The sequence below is a fragment of the Platichthys flesus genome, chromosome 15, assembly GCF_949316205.1.
Source record: "Platichthys flesus chromosome 15, fPlaFle2.1, whole genome shotgun sequence".
Lineage (NCBI taxonomy): Eukaryota > Metazoa > Chordata > Actinopteri > Pleuronectiformes > Pleuronectidae > Platichthys > Platichthys flesus.
This window is the reverse complement of record NC_084959.1, coordinates 1579045-1597903: the sequence shown is the minus strand read 5'-3', so window position 1 is coordinate 1597903 and position 18859 is coordinate 1579045. Positions and strand designations below refer to the sequence as shown.

At 44.3% G+C, this 18859-nt stretch overlaps 2 protein-coding genes across 2 annotated transcripts; both read left to right on the top strand.

The window, feature by feature from the left end:
- Positions 1 to 4: 4 nt before the first annotated feature.
- mrpl22 (mitochondrial ribosomal protein L22) lies at positions 5 to 3546 on the top strand. The gene is made up of 7 exons (XM_062407076.1): positions 5 to 119; positions 214 to 256; positions 1501 to 1639; positions 1864 to 1929; positions 2587 to 2664; positions 2837 to 2906; positions 3251 to 3546. Exons 1-7 carry the CDS (start codon positions 95 to 97, stop codon positions 3457 to 3459), a joined length of 630 nt encoding a protein of 209 aa, XP_062263060.1. The 5' UTR covers positions 5 to 94; the 3' UTR covers positions 3460 to 3546.
- Positions 3547 to 6480: 2934 nt separating this feature from the next.
- Positions 6481 to 12877, top strand: LOC133969791 (E3 ubiquitin/ISG15 ligase TRIM25-like). Its single transcript, XM_062406489.1, has 2 exons — positions 6481 to 8211; positions 10470 to 12877. Exons 1-2 carry the CDS (start codon positions 6535 to 6537, stop codon positions 12141 to 12143), a joined length of 3351 nt encoding a protein of 1116 aa, XP_062262473.1. The 5' UTR covers positions 6481 to 6534; the 3' UTR covers positions 12144 to 12877.
- The last annotated feature ends 5982 nt before the right edge of the window (positions 12878 to 18859 follow it).

Sequence of the window (18859 nt, the reverse complement as noted above, 5' to 3'; positions counted from 1 at the left end):
AAGTGAAAACGTAATGTAACGAAACACATTTCGCGGTTAAGCCTGTACCACTACTGACGTAAAGCGAACTCGAGAGTGTCGTAAAGGATCCAACATGGCGACTGCAATGACAGGACGTGGTGAGAGAAGCGGAGCTGAACTCTCCACTAAAGCACTTTAATACAGTGATACCGTCTGTTACCGGTGCTTTAACGTGTGCTCGTGTTTCCCCAGGTGTCTGTTTAGTTCAGAGTTTATCCGGAGTGTTCCGCTCGAGGTAAGAACACGAGACACACGAGCATCTTCTCTGCAGCTCAGGGACCAGAAGGACAAACCACCCACAGCTCCTTGTTTATACCGGTTCAGATGTTAGACACGAGCTTGAACAATGACTGTGCGACTTTCTGACTCGTGTACAAAGTGCACGCGTTAAAACGACACGTTAGCTCGAATGCTACGAAGCTATCGACAGTTTGTAGTCATTCACATGAACCACGCTGAAGTTAGTGTGTGATTAGACAGGGACGGCGGAAGTGAGGTTCATATTCGACCTGTTCTCAACTGGACTGGATTATTCAAGGAGAACCAGGAACTATTTAAAACACAGACTTATAACTGTAACTGATTATATCAGTTATGATTTAATACTTTACTGCCACACAAGTCACAACATAACGCATAACAAGGATAGAAACATATCACATAACCCCTCTTTATTAAAACACTACATGTCAGCTGCTTTGAAATACACTAAAATACAGATGTAGTTATCGCTTTGTGTTGGTAAAGTGTTGATGCTGGACTGAGTTGCCATTTAGTGACTTAATGGTTCTATTTTACTGTTGTGGGAACAGGAAGTCTGAGTTATGATGTCCCTCAGTTGTTTCCCATAGGGCAGCTTTATAGAGATCAGTAGGGTGCTTCGAGTCCTGTACTAATATGGATGTGATTAACCCATATCATTATAATATATTATAACCTGTGTCCTACTTACGTGGAAGAATTCAGTTTGTAAACCCTAAACTGTGCCCACAGAGTTAGGTGGAAGGAGTTTTTAATATGGTGTGTAATAAGGAATAAAGGTCGATTCACTTTATGCAATACAACTTTATTAATCTTTAAAACAATTTGGTTTTGGGAAAGTAGAAGACAAAATAACTAAGATACAGATAAACACTGGGAAACAGCCACAAAAGCAATTACACAACAAAAGAGTTGTTCAGTTGCATTGAGCGAAAAGTGCAGTTTCTGTAAAATTAATCAATTTAAATAAAGTCATGAGCTCGATACACAGTCAGATATCTCAATAAAATCCTGCTTGATAAACTATTGTTATGGTAAACATAGGTTTGCGTGTACTTTTATAAATATAGTTCATTTATAGTATCTTTTTATAGCACATCACTGGTAGAGATTGGTTGTGTTTAATTTCACTGTTGCTCGGTAATTCTATGGTTTGTTGGTTTATGGTACATAAGGTGCAGTTCCAACTTTTTGATTCATCCCTCTGTGTCGTTACAGCCTTCAGGCTCTGGGGGGCAGCAGTCCTCAGCAGCTCTCATGTCTCCACACCAGCGCGTCACTGGAATCCAAACACTGGGAGAAGAGGAACCTGAAGCTTTATGCCCCTCAGCTGCCGGAGGAGCCTCGACGACCTGCAGTGAGTCCTTCTTCTCTCTGATCATTTAACGTGCACAGACACAGAGAAGATGGAGGGAACTGAGTGTAGTGGTTCAGATTTTAACTGGACTGCCAACCACAATGTTATAGATGTATATATATGTTATAAAGTAAATAATCTGAAAGCTTAGTTTTGTGTTGCAGTGTAAACGTTTTGTTCCTTTACTCAAACATTTGACCACTTAGCTTTTTTCTTCTCGACAGGAGATCCACCACAGTCGGAGGCAGATCAAGTACAGCAAAGACAAGATGTGGTACCTGGCGAAAATGGTTAGAAAATATCAATATCAATGTCAATGTAAAGGTTTCTTTTAAATATGTCTGTTTAGATGTGACATGCTGAGTTGTTAAGGTACCCTTAAATATCACTTTCTGCGCAAAGACAAATTGACAAAAGTCCCGTCCCTCTCTGTGAAATGTTGCTGCTGTTTCTTTTCATTCTGAACATTCAGACATTCTGAAGAAAGCACCAGTGGTGATAAAACTAACTTTAACATTCGCTGGCTTGTGTTTGGTTATTTAAAAAGATAGTCAACAGATTAAAATGTCATTTGAGAGAAATCAGGTCATGGGCCAGAGTTCAAATGATATGAATCTCCAGGACTCCAGGAATATGATGTTATCCATTTAATTAATTTGAAAACTAATCCAGCTTAATTTGTGCATTTTAATACTCTTTAATAGTATTATTTAATACTTTGCTGCCATTATTGTACAAACCCCTAAAAGCCATTACTGTGTGTATAGATTCAATCTCATCTGTTGTATTCAGTTTGTCTTCCTGTTTTGTTTACGTGCCCCCTGTGGTTGGCCTTGACAAATATCCAGCTCCTCAGGCACCCCCCCCCCCCCCCCCCGGCTGTCCAAACAGCTGTGCAACAAAGGTTCATCTGGTTGTGTCATCTCACTGTTTGCTCCCTTTCACAGATTCAAGGGATGAGCATCGATGAGGCCATCTCCCAGCTGGAGTTCAACGACAAGAAAGGAGCGAGGATCATGAAGGAGGTTCGAAGCTGCATGTGAATCACTCATAACTTTCAGGAACATTAACTTCAACTTTGTAGTTTTTCTTTTATGAACTGATTTATTGAGGTTTTGTTTTTATCTCATCCTCCATCTCCTCTTTGCACTGTGTATGAATAAATGGATGTAACAGCTCTTTGTTTGTTTGGCTCAGATCCTTCTGGAGGCGCAGGAGATGGCTGTCAATCATCACAACGTAGAGTACAGATCCAACCTGTATGTAGGTGAGTGTCTGTGGCAGTGATTCACAAAAAACAACCTCATCTCATATTTGTCACCACACGCTGTCAGTGTAAGAGTCAAAAGATTATAAATATACATTTATCTTTTTAAAGCAGTAGATTTCTCCTGGGTTCAGATCCTGTGCAGAGTCATTTAAGCAGGTGGCAGCTGTAATTATAGATAAGCCCAGAGTCGCCACCATCTTTATTATTTCTGACCCGTTTTCTCTCTGAGGCGCCTCTATGAATTAAATCCCTAACATTGTCCCTTATCTGCGTCTTTCTGTTGTTCACGTTCTTCATTAAACACCGTCCCCTCCTGTCCCCTCCTGTCCCTCGTCCTGCAGCTGAGTCCTTCTCCAGCAAAGGCAGGTACCTCAAGCGGATCCGGTACCATGGCCGCGGCATGTTCGGCATCATGGACAAAGTTTACTGCCACTACTTCGTCAAGCTGGTGGAGGGGTCGCCGCCAAAGACAGAGGAGAAGACGAGCTTTGACCAGGCTAAAGAGTACGTCCAGAGCCTCAAGAACAGAACCATCATCCACAGTCTGTAGATCATGTGACAGGTCACGTGGACCCTGACTGTTTATGTGTGTGTGTGTGTGAGAAAGAGACATTTGTAAATAAAATGTATAATGAGACCCTCCAGCGTTTTTGTGTATTTGTCAGCAGGATAACGCAAAATCTGCCAAACAGATTTCCACACAACTTGGTGGAAGGATGGGACATGGTTCATTAAAAAGGTTTTGTGAGGACGTTGGACATATTTCGTTTTTTTCTGGGGAATAAATTCTTGATTTTGTGTTTGTGTGCAGCTTGATTGAATGTAAGGGACGTTTGAGCCTACTGGAAGTCATAAATTTTTTAGTTACTCACAATCCAGGCTGCTGTTGTAACCATGGATTATAAAATGTATTGGATTGTTTAATTCCACATTTGAATTAAAGTGGGCTGTTGGGTCTGAGTGGAGGTAAAGGGATCTCCGTGGCAGATGCAAACCACAGTAAAACCTGGAACTGCCAGTGTCTTATCCATTGCTGCTGCCACTGCAGCACTGGACCCATCACTAAACAGACACCGGCCAGAAAACAACCCCCCACTGAGCTCTAGGAGGAACTTGTTGGTTGTGTCACTCTGTGCCACTTTGCTGTGACGGGCTTGGTCTTTGTGTTAGCGTGACAGCAGTCACCACAACTTCCCCTTGAGTCCAACCCTGTCTACTCCACTGTTCCTCATCACCTCAGCCGCAGCTCTGAGAGGAACCAGCCTGTGAGAATAAAATACTGGAAACAATATGATGGGAGTTACTGGGTTCACTGGGAAGCTTCAGTGTGGTCGAAATAGGACGAAGTTCATGAAACAACAAAATACTGGAAGTAAAATTAAAGATGCAAGAATATGTTTGTTCATGTTTAACTACATTTCCTATTATTTTTTAGTGTGTCTCCATCAGAGGACGCAGCAATTTAATTTGCTTAGTTGCTTCAGGGGTCTTTTATGTCTTCGTCTATATTTGTATTAGCCTTGCCTTTTGAATTTCTCATTATCAGTATCTGTTCTTCTCTTAATAAAATGAATTTATAGGAAAATGAAGAAAACTGATTTGTATAAAAAGGTCAGATGTTCTCTTTGTTATTGAGGCTCAGAGCTTTTGGTCTCTACGGTTTCTATTTGGCCTTTTGCTTCCTCCTCCTGACGTGAGCGCTCCATCTCGTGTATCCGCCCGTCACCAGGTCCCTCGTCCCCTCGTCAGCTCTGAGCTGCTATTGAGTTAATTTCCTAATAAAATAACATCTGCTGGCCCCAATTTCAGCAAACAAGTGCCCTCAATCTCAGGTCGGAGGCCGACTGGGTCCCACAGCACAGAGCAGCGCCAACTTCTGAAAAGAGCAAAAGGCTTCTTCATCTCCTGTTGTTTTATTTCCTTCGACCCCGTCTCTTCTTTCCCTGAGCACTGAAAACATTTAACACTTGGTAGCACACTTACATGTCTCCACCAGTAAGTTGACAGTGTGCCCCCCCCCCCCCCCCCCCCGGCAGCTGGACGGACACACAGACACACTGAGATTGAAGTGGAAGTTGTTTGGCAAAGCTTCGGCCAATAAACCTGAGAGGGTCCATGTGAGCTCTGTCAGATAAGAGCAGGTTTCCAGGAGTCATGAGGGCGACGTGGCAATAACGCTAATCAAAGGACCTTAGTGTGTCTGCATGTGTGAGGCTGTGAGCAGAACATGTGCATCAGCTCCTCAACTTAATTTGTAACTTCTCATAAAAACAATGAAATGGGTCTGGGGGGGTGGGGGGGGGGGGTGGAGATGTGGTGGCGAAGGCATTGTCCATACACTCTCAACCAAGAAGCCTGTTTTTATATAAAAAATGACCAAGTTGAAACCAAAACGATCAGGAACATGAAGACATCAGTCCTTTGTTCGTCCTGGTAACACAACGTGTCCGACTCATTCACAATGTCCCACAAAGAGAGAGAGAGAGAGAGATCGTTGTCCCCTCAGCGGTCGGACTCTTACACCAGCTGTAGCCCTGGTGATTGGCACACACACTTTAATACGTTTTAGTATTTTGACAAAGGACTAATGTATTCTTAAAGATCTTTTTGTGTATGTGTGTATGACAGACAGGCAGGCAGGCAGACAGAGAATTTAAAAGCAGTTTTACTGTTCTACAAATTAGACAAGTTCACTAGTTTTTTTTCATTTAAAATCATAATGATTGAAATGAAAGGTAGGTTTTAAGTTGAGCTACATGACAGTCTGGTTAGGTATATTGTGGTATATTATTAGTGTAATGCTGCTTATGCTTCAGCTCTGTCAGAAAACAGTAAAAAAGTGTGTGTACTGTGTTGTCAGCTTCATAGAGATTATGTAAGTCACTCCTGATTATTCTGCACAACATTGATTAATCTCATTTACAAAATTTGCAGCATAATGCCAAGAAAAGAGAGACTCCAAAAGCAGAAGGACAGAGAACTGCAGCAAGCAGCTCAGGGTAGCAGCTCTCTTTTATCTTGGATCAGGCCATCAACTTGTAAAACAGATGAGGGAGAATCAGTAACTCTACCTGGTCCAGGGGAGCCATTATTTATTTATTCAATAATATTATTTTTAATTTCATAAATAACTTTGGCGATGGGTGCCCTTTTTTTTCGGTCTGAGCATCTGCCCCCCAAAATGTCAGTGCCTGTGCCTGGTCATCGTCAACTGTTATACAATTGGTCATACTTTTAGATCTCTTCTGCCAAACGCTCTTCTTTGGTTTCTGCCGGTATTATGGAGCATGTAACAAGAAATGCGACTCCGGAAAGGATGTAGTTAACAGACCAATCACAGCCTTGCGGGCTGCGTGAGGCTCGCAGAGCTTTGCCGAATAGTTAGAAAAATTGGGCGACGCACGTAAGAGGGGATACGTAAGCACTTAAGGTGCCCGGAAGGGCTCTTGCGCTTGCGGGTCCGTGAAAACGCAGAAGCATGCGCCGGCATTAAGAACCAGTGAACAACAAGCTGGGAACTGTGGGAGATGAGTCACTGCAGGGAGTGAACAAGAGAGGGAGGAGCAGAGATCTGTTTCTGTTCAGAGGAAGTGAATCTGTTCTTCAGTCTCTGGCAGCAGCTGAAATGGCGCAGCAAGAAAATCAACTGAACAGAGAAAGATTCTCCTGTTCGATCTGTCTGGATCTACTGAAGGATCCGGTGACTACTGTCTGTGGACACAGCTTCTGTAAGAGCTGTATTAACAACCACTGGGACAAAGGGGAGGAGAGAGGAAGCTACAGCTGTCCTCAGTGTAGACAGTTCTTCACACCGAGACCTGTCCTGGAGAAAAACACCATGTTAGCTGATTCACTGGAGGAGCTGAAGAAGACTGGACTCCAAGCTGCTCCTGCTGATCACTGCTATGCTGGACCTGAAGATGTGGCCTGTGATGTCTGCACTGGGAGAAAATTGAAAGCTCTCAAGTCCTGTTTGAATTGTTTGGCCTCTTATTGTGAAAAACACCTTCAGCCTCATCTTCAGTCCCCTCCATTGAAGAAGCACAAGCTGGTGGAGCCCTTGGAGAAGCTCCAGGAGAACATCTGCTCTCGTCACGACGAGGTGATGAAGATGTTCTGCCGCACTGATCAGCAGTGTATCTGTTATCTCTGCTCTGTGGATGAACATAAAGACCACGACACAGTGTCAGCTGCAGCAGAAAGGACTGAGAGGCAGAGAGAGCTCGGGCTGAGGAGACAAACCATCCAGCAGAGAGTCCAGGACACAGAGAAAGACGTGAAGCTGCTTCAACAGGAGGAGGAGGCCCTCAATGGCTCTGCTGATAAAGCAGTGGAGGACAGTGAGGAGATCTTCACTGAGATGATCCGTCTGCTGGAGAAAAGAAGCTCTGATGTGAAGCAGCAGATCAGATCCCAGCAGGAAACTGAAGTGAGTCGAGTCAGAGAGCTTCAGGAGAGACTGGAGCAGGAGATCACTGAGCTGAAGAGGAAAGACCAGGAACTGAAGCAGCTCTCAGACACAGAGGACCACAACCAGTTTCTACACAACTACCCCTCACTGTCACCACTCAGGGGATCTACACACTCATCCAGCATCAGGATCCGTCCTCTGAGGGACTTTGAGGACGTGACAGCAGCTGTGTCCCAGGTCAGAGGTCGACTACAGGACATTCTGAGTGAGACAGAGACTGAGATTTTACAGATTGTGTCTCAAGTGGATGTTTTACTGCCACAACCAGAGCCAGAGACCAGAGCTGACTTCTTAAGATATTCACAGAAAATCACACTGGATCCAAACACAGTAAACAAACGTCTGTTATTATCTGAGGGAAACAGAAAAGTAACATTAATGAGTGAAGATCAGTCTCATTCTGATCACCCAGACAGATTCACTGATTGGCCTCAGGTCCTGAGTAGAGAGAGTCTGACTGGACGTTGTTACTGGGAGGTGGAGGTGAAGGTGGGGGGAGGGGGAGTTGGTGTAGCAGTCACATACAAGAATATCAGAAGAGCAGGAGGCTCACCTGAATGTGTATTTGGATTCAATGATAAATCTTGGTCATTAAATTGTAATGTAAACAGATATAACTTTCATTACAACAGCATCGTGACTCCAGTGTCAAGTCCTGAGTCCTCCAGAGTAGGAGTGTACCTGGATCACAGTGCAGGTGTTCTGTCCTTCTACAGCGTCTCTGACACCATGACTCTCCTCCACAGAGTCCAGACCACATTCACTCAGCCTCTCTGTGCTGGAGTTAGGGTTTATCGTTATGGATCCACAGTTGAGTTCTGTAAACTCAAATAGACTCGAGTCATTTAAGCAGTGATTTAGATTCTGTGTGTAAATCTTTAACTTCTCTTGTCTCCATGTTTGTTGATCAAAGTTCTTCGTGGTGACGTTTCTGCTCCGCACAGAGATCAGCTGTCAATCAAACACTGACCTTCCTTTATCACACATATTTAGTTCTCACTTTGTAAAGACAGAAATCTATAATTACACTGACATGAATGTGTTTGAAAGAACTGATGTTGCTGTTGTTTTCTAAATCAATGTAGAAATCAGGTTGTGTGATGTTTTATAACCTGTGTTGATCCTGATGAGTGTTGCAAAGGGGCGGAAACTTTCTGGAAACTTTCTGGAAACTTTGCTCGGGAAGTTAAGCTCATGATTTTTGGAAATATTGACACTTTTTTTGCAGAAGTTAATCAATAACATTGAACTTAAAGGAAGTTGAAAACCAGAGGAGGCGGGCCGAGCTCAGCTTGAGCCTGGATGCAGCTGGTTGTGAACATTGTCGCCTGAAAAGTAAACCTATGACTTTGTGTTGTTGTTGAACGTCTTTGTCGTTACCTAGCATGTTAACTACTTGTTACACTGAAGCCATGTTCATGTTAATGCCAAATTCATCTGTATACAGTAGGCTAACTTTTTACATCTGTGAGACTATAATGTATATTTACAGTTGCAATCAAAAATATTCAAACCCCCCAAAGATTTTAAGGTTTTATCAATTAAAGTTTTTTCAAAGAGCAAGATTCTGCTTTGGATGATTTCTTTATGAGTTGAGTGAAACAGAGAATCAACACAGAAAATGCATGATGTAGTATTTGTGTGTAGCAGTATACTTTGTTAAGATAGCCATGTCACAATTATTCAACCCCGATATAATATTGTTGTTTTTAAAGCTGTCTGACAGTTTTTACGTCAGACAGCCCCATGAAGGTATTCAAGGTGAGTTGCATCATGGGAAAGACAAAGGAGCTTCCACCAAAGCTGAGAGAGGAGATTATTTCATCACACCTGAAGGGCCTTGGGTAGAAGTAGATTTCCAGAGAGAGACATCATTGGGAGAATTATACAGAGCGAGAGAGAGAGAGAGAGAGAGAGAGAGAGAGAGAGAGAGATTTAGATTTTTACAAACACTTTATTTACATATTTTTCATTTGATAAAACAGTAATTTTAGTATTATTTAATACATAAACAAAAGTGCTGATGCAAGAAAAAACTCAGTCTGAGTTTTTTCCCGCCCTCGCCCTCGCTTCCTGCCCGTCCCTGTTCTCGACCCTGTTCTCTCTACTAATGCAAATGTCCATCTTGGCCTCACCTGAGCGGTGGTTCAGGAGCTGCCACTTATCCTCATTTGTTTTGTTGTAGGCAGCTCCCATAATAAAAACCTTCTCAGTGAACATGACATTAAAATGACAAAAAAACGCAGTTAAAAGAGCTAAGAAACATTTCAGTCTCTTGCACTCAGTAAAAATGTGATAAATAGTCTCACGCAGGTCACAAGATGGACACTTGTTAAGAACGGTGGGATTAAGAATAGATATAAGAGCGTTGGAAGAGACGGCGGCGTGTGAAATTCTCCACTGGAGGTCGCCTGTTCATTTCTTGAGGGAAGTTTGTATAAAATCTTCGACTGTGGGCTGGGTCTCCCCCTTCTGGTAGGCCCATGCACAGAGAGAGAGAGAGAGAGAGAGAGAGAGAGAGAGAGAGAGAGAGAGAGAGAGAGAGAGATCGTTGTCCCCTCAGCAGTCGGACTCTTAAACCAGCTGTAGTCCTGGTGTTTGGCACACTCACATTTTCATATGTTTTAGTATTTTAACAAAGGACTAATGGATTCTTTGTGCTCTTTTTGTGTATGTATGTATTGTTATGATGTGTATGGGTTGTGAGTGACAACTGTTTACAAACCAACTTGCCCCTCAGGGACAGTAAAGACGACCTTAACCTGAACTTAACCTTTATTCTCCTTTGATAGTTTTTCATTCTTCGTAGAACACACTCTGCCTCTCACTGAATCTCCTCTTAACACCAGGTGACTACAGGCTGCTGTGAAATGCAGTAAAACCTGAAACACCAACAACTTCTTCCTCAAACACAACCAGCTCCTCCCAGTCAGGACATGTCTGTGTCTCCTCCCTTCACAGGTGTGTCAGTGTAAGAACCAGTGAACAACAAGCTGGGAACTGTTGGAGCTGAGTCACTACAGGGAGTGAACGAGAGGGGGAGGAGCAGAGATCTGTTTCTTTTCAGAGAAAGTGAAACTTTTCTTCAGTCTCTGGCAGCAGCTGAAATGGCGCAGCAGGAAATACTCTCCTGTTCGATCTGTCTGGATCTACTGAAGGATCCAGTGACTACTGTCTGTGGACACAGCTTCTGTAAGAGCTGTATTAACACCCACTGGGACAAAGGGGAGGAGAGAGGAAGCTACAGCTGTCCTCAGTGTAGACAGACCTTCACACCGAGGCCTGTCCTGGAGAAAAACACCATGTTAGCTGATTTAGTGGAGGAGCTGAAGAAGACTGGACTCCAAGCTGCTCCTGCTGATCACTGCTATGCTGGACCTGAAGATGTGGCCTGTGATGTCTGCACTGGGAGAAAACTGAAAGCTCTCAAGTCCTGTTTGAATTGTTTGGCCTCTTATTGTGAAAATCACCTCCAGCTTCATTTTCAGTCAGCTCCACTGAAGAAGCACAAGCTGGTGGAGCCCTCGAAGAAGCTCCAGGAGAACATCTGCTCTCGTCACGACGAGGTGATGAAGATGTTCTGCCGCACTGATCAGCAGTGTATCTGTTATCTCTGCTCTGTGGATGAACATAAAGACCACGACACAGTGTCAGCTGCAGCAGAAAGGACTGAGAGGCAGAGAGAGCTCGGGCTGAGGAGACAAACCATCCAGCAGAGAGTCCAGGACAAAGAGAAAGACCTGAAGCTGCTTCAACAGGAGGAGGAGGCCCTCAATGGCTCTGCTGATAAAGCAGTGGAGGACAGTGAGGAGATCTTCACTGAGATGATCCGTCTGCTGGAGAAAAGAAGCTCTGATGTGAAGCAGCAGATCAGATCCCAGCAGGAAACTGAAGTGAGTCGAGTCAGAGAGCTTCAGGAGAGACTGGAGCAGGAGATCACTGAGCTGAAGAGGAAAGACCATGAACTGAAGCAGCTCTCAGACACAGAGGATCACAACCAGTTTCTACACAACTACCCCTCACTGTCACCACTCAGTGGATCTACACACTCATCCAGCTTCAGGATCCGTCCTCTGAGGGACTTTGAGGACGTGACAGCAGCTGTGTCCCAGGTCAGAGGTCGACTACAGGACATTCTGAGTGAGACAGAGACAGAGGTTTTACAGATTGTGTCTCAAGTGGATGTTTTACTGCCACAACCAGAACCAAAGACCAGAGCTGAGTTCTTAAGATATTCACAGGAAATCACACTGGATCCAAACACAGTACACAAACGTCTGTTATTATCTGAGGGAAACAGAAAAGTTACATATATGAGTGAAGATCAGTCTTATTCTGATCACCCAGACAGATTCACTGTTTGGCCTCAGGTCCTGAGTAGAGAGAGTCTGACTGGGCGTTGTTACTGGGAGGTGGAGGTGAAGGTGGGGGGAGCAGTTGATGTAGCAGTCACATACAAGAATATCAGCAGAGCAGGAAACTCACGTGAATGTCGATTTGGATTCAATGATAAATCTTGGTCATTACGTTGTTATGGAAACAGATATTACTTTCATTACAACAGCATCCAGACTCCAGTGTCAGGTCCTGAGTCCTCCAGAGTAGGAGTGTACCTGGATCACAGTGCAGGTGTTCTGTCCTTCTACAGAGTCTCTGACACCATGACTCTCCTCCACAGAGTCCAGACCACATTCACTCAGCCTCTCTATGCTGGAGTTTGGGTTTATCAAGGAACCACAGCTGAGTTGTGTAAACTCAAATAGACTCGAGTCATTAAAGCAGTGATTTAGATTCTGTGTTTAAATCTTTAACTTCTCTTGTCTCCATGTTTGTTGATCAAAGTTCGTCATGGTGACGTTTCTGCTCCGCACAGAGATCAGCTGTCAATCAAACACTGACCTTCCTTTATCACACATATTTAGTTCTCACTTTGTAAAGACAGAAATCTATAATTACACTGACATGAATGTGTTTGAAAGAACTGATGTTGCTGTTGTTTTCTAAATCAATGTAGAAATCAGGTTGTGTGATGTTTTAGAATCTGTGTTGATCCTGATGAGTGTTGCTAAGGGGCGGAACATTTCTGGAACTTTTCTTGAAACTTTGCTCGGGATGTTAAGCTCAGGAATTCTGGAAATGTTAACACTTTTTTTGCAGAAGTTAATCAATAACAGGAAACTTACAGGAAGTTGAAAACCAGAGGAGGAGAGTCGAGCTCAGCTGGAGCCTGGATGCAGCTGGTTGTGAACATTGTCTGCGTGAAAAGTAAACCTGTGATTTTGTGTTGTTGTTGAACGTCTTTGTCGTTACCTAGCATGTTGATTACTTGTAACACTGAAGCCACGTTCATGTTAATGCCAAATTCATCTGTATACAGTAGGGTAACTTTTTACATCTGTGAGAGTACGATGTATGTACAGTTGCAATCAAAAATGTTCAACCCCCCCCCCCCCAAAGATTTTAAGGATTTATCGATTAAAGTTTTTTCAAAGATCAAGATTCTGCTTCGGATGATTTCTTTATGAATTGAGTGAAACAGAGAATCAACACAGAAAATGCATGATGTATTATTTGTGTGTAGCAGTATATTTTGTTAAGATAGCCATGTCACAATTATTCAACCCCGATATAATATTGTTGTTTTTAAAGCTGTCTGACAGTTTTTACGTCAGACAGCCCCATGAAGGTATTCAAGGTGAGTTGCATCATGGGAAAGACAAAGGAGCTTCCACCAAAGCTGAGAGAGGAGATTATTTCATCACACCTGAAGGGCGTTGGGTAGAAGTAGATTTCCAGAGAGAGACATCATTGGGAGAATTATACAGAGCGAGAGAGAGAGAGAGAGAGATTTAGATTTCTTACAAACACTTTATTTACATATTTTTCATTTTATAAAACAGTTGTTTACTGTAATATTTAATAAATAAACAAAAGTGCTGACGCAAGAAAAAACTCAGTCTGTTAAAAAGTGTGGAAAGGACAGCTCATTGTTGGTGACGGTGCAGAGTATGTCGTTAAAACACCAAATTATTTTAAAAGACTCGAGATCAGATACCAGTTTGTAAAAGCTGAACTTGAGTCGGAGTCTGGCCCGGAGGTTTACCACCCACACCGCCCTCGCTTCTTGCCCGTCCCTGTTCTCGACCCTGTTCTCTCTACTAATGTAAATGTCCATCTTGGCCTCACCTGAGAGAAGGTTCAGGAGCTGCCACTTATCTTTGTTTGTTTTGTTGTAGGCAGCTCCCATAATAAAAACCTTCTCAGTGAACATGACATTAAAATGACAAAAAAAAACACAGTTAAAAGAGCTAAGAAACATTTCAGTCTCTTGCACTCAGTAAAAACGTGATGAATAGTGTCACGCAGGTCGCATAATGGACACTTGTTAAGAACGGTGGGATTAAGAATAGATATAGGAGCGTTGGAAGAGACGGTGCCGTGTAAAATTCTCCACAGAGAGAGGGAGAGAGAGAGAGAGAGAGAGAGAGAGAGAGAGAGAGAGAGAGAGAGAGAGAGAGAGAGAGAGAGAGAGAGAGAGAGAGAGAGAGAGAGAGATTTTTGATGCCACTTTTATTTACTCAGTTTTCAAAGTTACAAGTTACATCAACATAAAAAACAATATTCAATCCAAAATATGACCAAACACCAGCTTATCTATTGTCACAGAACAAAAAAAATAGCTTGAGGCACAACATCTTCTCAAAATCTTCTACATTATTTGACAAAATAAAGAAAGAAACATCAGTTTTCAGCCTAGCCTTTAACATTCGTTTAAAGATGCAAATAACATCTACATCCAGTGAGTCTTCAAGTTTTTTCCTCTTGGAGAGATAGATCGCCATCTTTGCTTGACCTAAAATAAAGTTGAAGAGTTGACATTTTATTTTGTTTTTACTGTTGTACCTGTAACCCAGGATGAACATTTGATCTGTGAAACCTCCTTCAAATAAAGCAAACAGGTGAGTCAGAAACAGAAACAGTGAGGAGAGTCGACCACACTTCAGAAAACAATGAAGAACTGTCTCCCTCTGTGGACAGAAGGGACACGTAGCAGCAACTTCAGAGTTAATCACCGAAACAAAAGCGTTTACAGGAACAGCTCCGTGTAGAACCCTCCACTGTAAGTCCCCCCCCCCCCCCCTCTTAGTCAGCGGTGGTTTGTACAGGGCTCTCCACTCCGTTCTCTGAGCCTCCGTCAGATCCAGATGAGTCCTCCATGGGGAGTCACTCCGGGCTTCTAGTCTGTTCTGGTTCAGAAACTTCACTAGTAAATAATACATTGTTTTCCCTGTCAAGGTGCTTAGTGTATTACCAGAGGCAGTTTTTAATTTCAACAACAAACCTTCACATTTTATCATAGGAACAATTGTTAACTCAGGAAGAGGATCACTGGTGTCCGGCTGAATGAGTCCATCCCGGTAATCAGTGATCAACTGAAGTTCAGGGTGAGTCAGCTGCTGTTTCCAGCCTCTCATCAGGAAGCTGACCACCCTGACTGACCTGATCCCCAAACGTGAGGCCAGACCTGCAGCGTTGTCCAGGTGAGGGTCACACACCTCCACCACATGGTCCAGTTTGAGGACCCGGGCCTCGCACAGTTTTTTATTCAGTCCTTGTTCTGCAGCACACCGGAGCTGATTCCCGTGAACCACTGGCTCTTTGAGGAGCCAGAGCAGAGAGTCAGAGTTTTTCAGTCTGTCCTTCTGGAACATTCCCCACACTCGGAGCAGTCCTTTGTAAAAAAGTGGAAGGTTGTTCAACTTACATGCATTCACATCCATTAGAAACCACGACTCAGCCAGGCCTAGCCCACCACACCGCTCGAGTATGGCACGGGCTACTGGTCTCCAGACCAGGTCCAAAGGACCAGTAAGGACTCTCTGGACAAACTGGAGCCTGAAAGCGGCCCCCCTACTCGCCAAGTGGACAAGGCCATGTCCCCCCTGCTCCGTAGGTAGAAAGAGGACACTCTGTGGGACCCAGTGCAGACGGTCCCAGAAGAATTCCACCATCACGGCCTGTATCCTGGCCAGCAGACGTGCTGGGGGGTCCACACATGCCAGTCGGTGCCACAGCATGGAGGACACCACGTTGTTTATAATGAGGGTGCGGCCTTTAAACGACATGTGTGGACGAAGCCACTTCCATTTTTTAAGGCGTCCCTCTACCTTCTCTAAAACATTATCCCAATTTTTGCTTATGAAGGTTGCATCCCCAAGATAAATACCTAGATATCTAAGACCCTCTTTTTTCCAGGTCAACCCCCCCGGTAATAAAAGTTCTCTCCTCAGCTCAGTTCCCATTGCTAAAGCTTCACTTTTTCCCCAGTTAACTTTAGCAGATGATATTTTACTGTAATGATCGACATTTTCAACCAGTTTATCGATGTCCTCTTGTTTTTGAACGAAGACCATGACATCATCAGCATAAGCAGATACTTTCACAGTTTGTGGACACCCTGGGAGATTTGCACCTGACAGCTTTACCCTCAGTCTGTGCAGGAGCGGCTCTATGGCTAGAGAGTACAGCATGCCAGAGAGGGAGCAGCCCTGTCTGATTCCCCTCTTGACTTTAAAAGGAGAGCTTAATCCACCATTAATCTTTAAAACACTCTCAATGTCAGTGTACAAAGTCCGGATCATGGCTATGAGACAGAAATAAGACCAAGTTCACAGCCCGATGAACCAGAGAGGTCCAAAACATCACGAATCAGAGTAATATTGTCAGATATCAGCCTGCTGGGCACACAGTAGGTCTGGTCTACGTGAATGACCTGCTCCATCACTTTTCTCAGCCTCGTTGCCAACACTTTGGACAAAAGTTTATAGTCCGTGCAGAGCAGAGCCACTGGTCGCCAGTTCTTTATTTCTTGAAGATCTCCTTTTTTGGGGAGAAGGGTGAGGACCGCTCTCCTGCAGCTCAAAGGTAGCTGTCCTTTGTTGAAACTGTCTCTGAGGACCAACAGCAGATCTCCTCCAATCACAGGCCAGAAAGCCTTGTAAAAGTCAGCAGGCAGTCCGTCGATACCCGGAGCCTTGCCGTTCTTTAACCTCTGCAGAGCAGCATGTAGTTCTTCAGCAGAGAGCTGTGTGTGCAGCTCTGCACTGACCTCTGCAGGCACCTTGGGTAGACCCTCAAAGAACGGCTGTGCCACCTCTGGTCTCTCTTGGAACTCCATCGCGAAGAGGTCCTCATAGAAACCAACAGCATATTTGCGAATCTCTGCAGACTCCTGCAGCAGCTGCCCCGTGTTGGACCGCAGGGAGGTCATGAGTCTCTTTTGCCCGTTCTTACGTTCGAGGCCAAAGAAGAAGTGAGAGGGAGCATCCATCTTGGCAACATGCTGGAACCGGGAGCGAACCAGAGCACCTTGAGCAGAAAAACCCAACAGGTCTGACAGAGCTGACTTTTTGTTTTTGAGAACTTAAAAATGTTCTCCGTCTCCTGTGGATTCTGCTAAATCTTGCAGATCCACTATTTCTGTCTCCAGAGCTTTCATTGACCTGGTCATGTCTCTCGTGACATTGAGAGTGTATTGTAGGCACAGATTCTTAATTTGACCCTTTCCTATATCCCACCACTGCTGTAATGAGGTGTAGTCAGATTTAGTTTTTGAAAAATTGTTCCAAAACAAAACGAAAGCATTTTTGAAAACATTATCTGACAGCAGGGCTACATTGAAATGCCAGTAACTACTGCTGCACTTAATATTTTTAATGGAAACTGAAACCTGAACCAGTGAATGGTCTGAAAAACCAACTGGGTGTATGGAGCAACTCTGAAGAGCATTGGCCTGATGTTTGAAACAATAAAATCTGTCCAGCCGAGCCATAGATAGAGTATTGTATGAACCCAAGTGTACTGACGCTGAGTGTGATGAAGAAACCTCCAGGTGTCACACAGATCATTCTGTTCAATCAGTTTGACAAGACACCTCCTGGAGGCTCCATGAGGTTCTGCATGGTTCCTGTCCAGAGTTGCATCAGCTGTGCAGTTAAAGTCACCACCCAGGAACATGTGACCTTCACCACTACACGAGTTAACAGCAGAGTTCAGAGTGTTTAGCAGAGTTACTCTTTCTGTGCCTACCGTCGGAGCATAAACATTAATGAAGGTTAGTTTTACATTTTCAAAAACAGCTTGTATTTTTAACAGGCAACCTTCTACAATTTCTTCTGTTGCAGAAGAAACAGGTAGAAAGTCCCCGGAAAATAAAATGGCCTCTCCAGCACTGTTATTGTTCTTATGGCTGAAGAACACCTGCCCATCCCACTCCTTCCTCCACGTAGCTTCACTCTCAGCTGTGCTGTGTGTTTCCTGGAGAAAAACAACATTTAACTTCCTGATTCTACACAGGCTGAACAGAGCAGCTCTCTTCACATCTCCTCTGGCACCATTCATATTTAAAGATCTTTAGGTTACTTTCGTAACCCCGGTTCTCTGAGTAGCATGAGTGAGATGTCTCACTATGGGATACGCCCCTCGCGCGTATTCACAGAAGCACTTATTCCAATTCGCCAGCCCTGATAGGCTGGCAGTCGTGACGTCCGCGTCAAGGTGCCGCACCTTAAATAAGGTGGACGCGGCGTCACACGTCATTCAAAACAAGCACACCTCTTCTCGCTTCACCCCAGTAGCAAGAAGGGCGGTCTGGTGAGACATCTCACTCATGCTACTCAGAGAACCGGGGTTACGAAAGTAACCTAAAGTTCTCTTTCTTAGCATTCGTTTCGATGTCTCACTATGGGATATGGAGACTCCCGTCTTGCCAGACAAGCTTATCTCGGTGACTGACCACCAGCCCCCCCCTAACTTAAAAGTGAGATCCACATTGGAGCCCACGCTCAAGACAGCGTGGGTCAGGCCAGGGGATGTGACATCCAACCTGTAGTACCTCGCAAATGTGAGGGGAGAAGACCAGCTAGCTGCAGCGCAGATGTCTTGGATAGAGACTCCCTTGAACAGGGCCCAAGAGGTCGCGAGACCTCTAGTAGAATGTGCCCGTAAACCAGTCGGAACCTGAAGGCCTGAGCTGGAGTAGGCCAATGCAATGGCATCCACTATCCAGTGAGAAAGTCTTTGTTTGGTGACAGGTTTGCCCCAGTGGGGCTTAGCCCAGGACACAAACAACTGATCCCCTTTTCTAAAGCTCCTCGTCCTTTCCACATATGTGTGTAAGGCACGGACAGGGCACAGCATGTGTAACCGCTGCTGTTCTGCAGAACCATAGGGAGGTGGCTGAAAAGCTGACAGTTCCACTGGGGAGCATGGTTTAACAACCTTTGGAACAAATGCAGGATTCGGTCTCAGCGTCACCCAAAGGTTCCCCGGGGTGAACCGCATACACGCTGGATGTACAGATAAAGCGTGAATATCACTTACACGTTTAGCTGTAGCCAAAGCCAATAACAGAGCCACCTTCAAGGATAACGTTTTCATGTCCACGTTATCCAATGGTTCAAAAGGATGACTAGAGAGG

Bases quoted from the DNA above. Each gene is read 5' to 3' on its own strand.
- mrpl22 (XM_062407076.1), top strand. From the start codon at position 95: ATGGCGACTGCAATGACAGGACGTG. The intron at 1,930-2,586 runs GTTAGAAAATAT...TCCCTTTCACAG, and splicing joins TGTGGTACCTGGCGAAAATG to ATTCAAGGGATGAGCATCGA. The intron at 2,665-2,836 runs GTTCGAAGCTGC...TGTTTGGCTCAG, and splicing joins GAGCGAGGATCATGAAGGAG to ATCCTTCTGGAGGCGCAGGA.
- LOC133969791 (XM_062406489.1), top strand. From the start codon at position 6,535: ATGGCGCAGCAAGAAAATCAACTGAACAGAGAAAGATTCTCCTGTTCG. The intron at 8,212-10,469 runs TAGACTCGAGTC...ACTTTTCTTCAG, and splicing joins TTGAGTTCTGTAAACTCAAA to TCTCTGGCAGCAGCTGAAAT.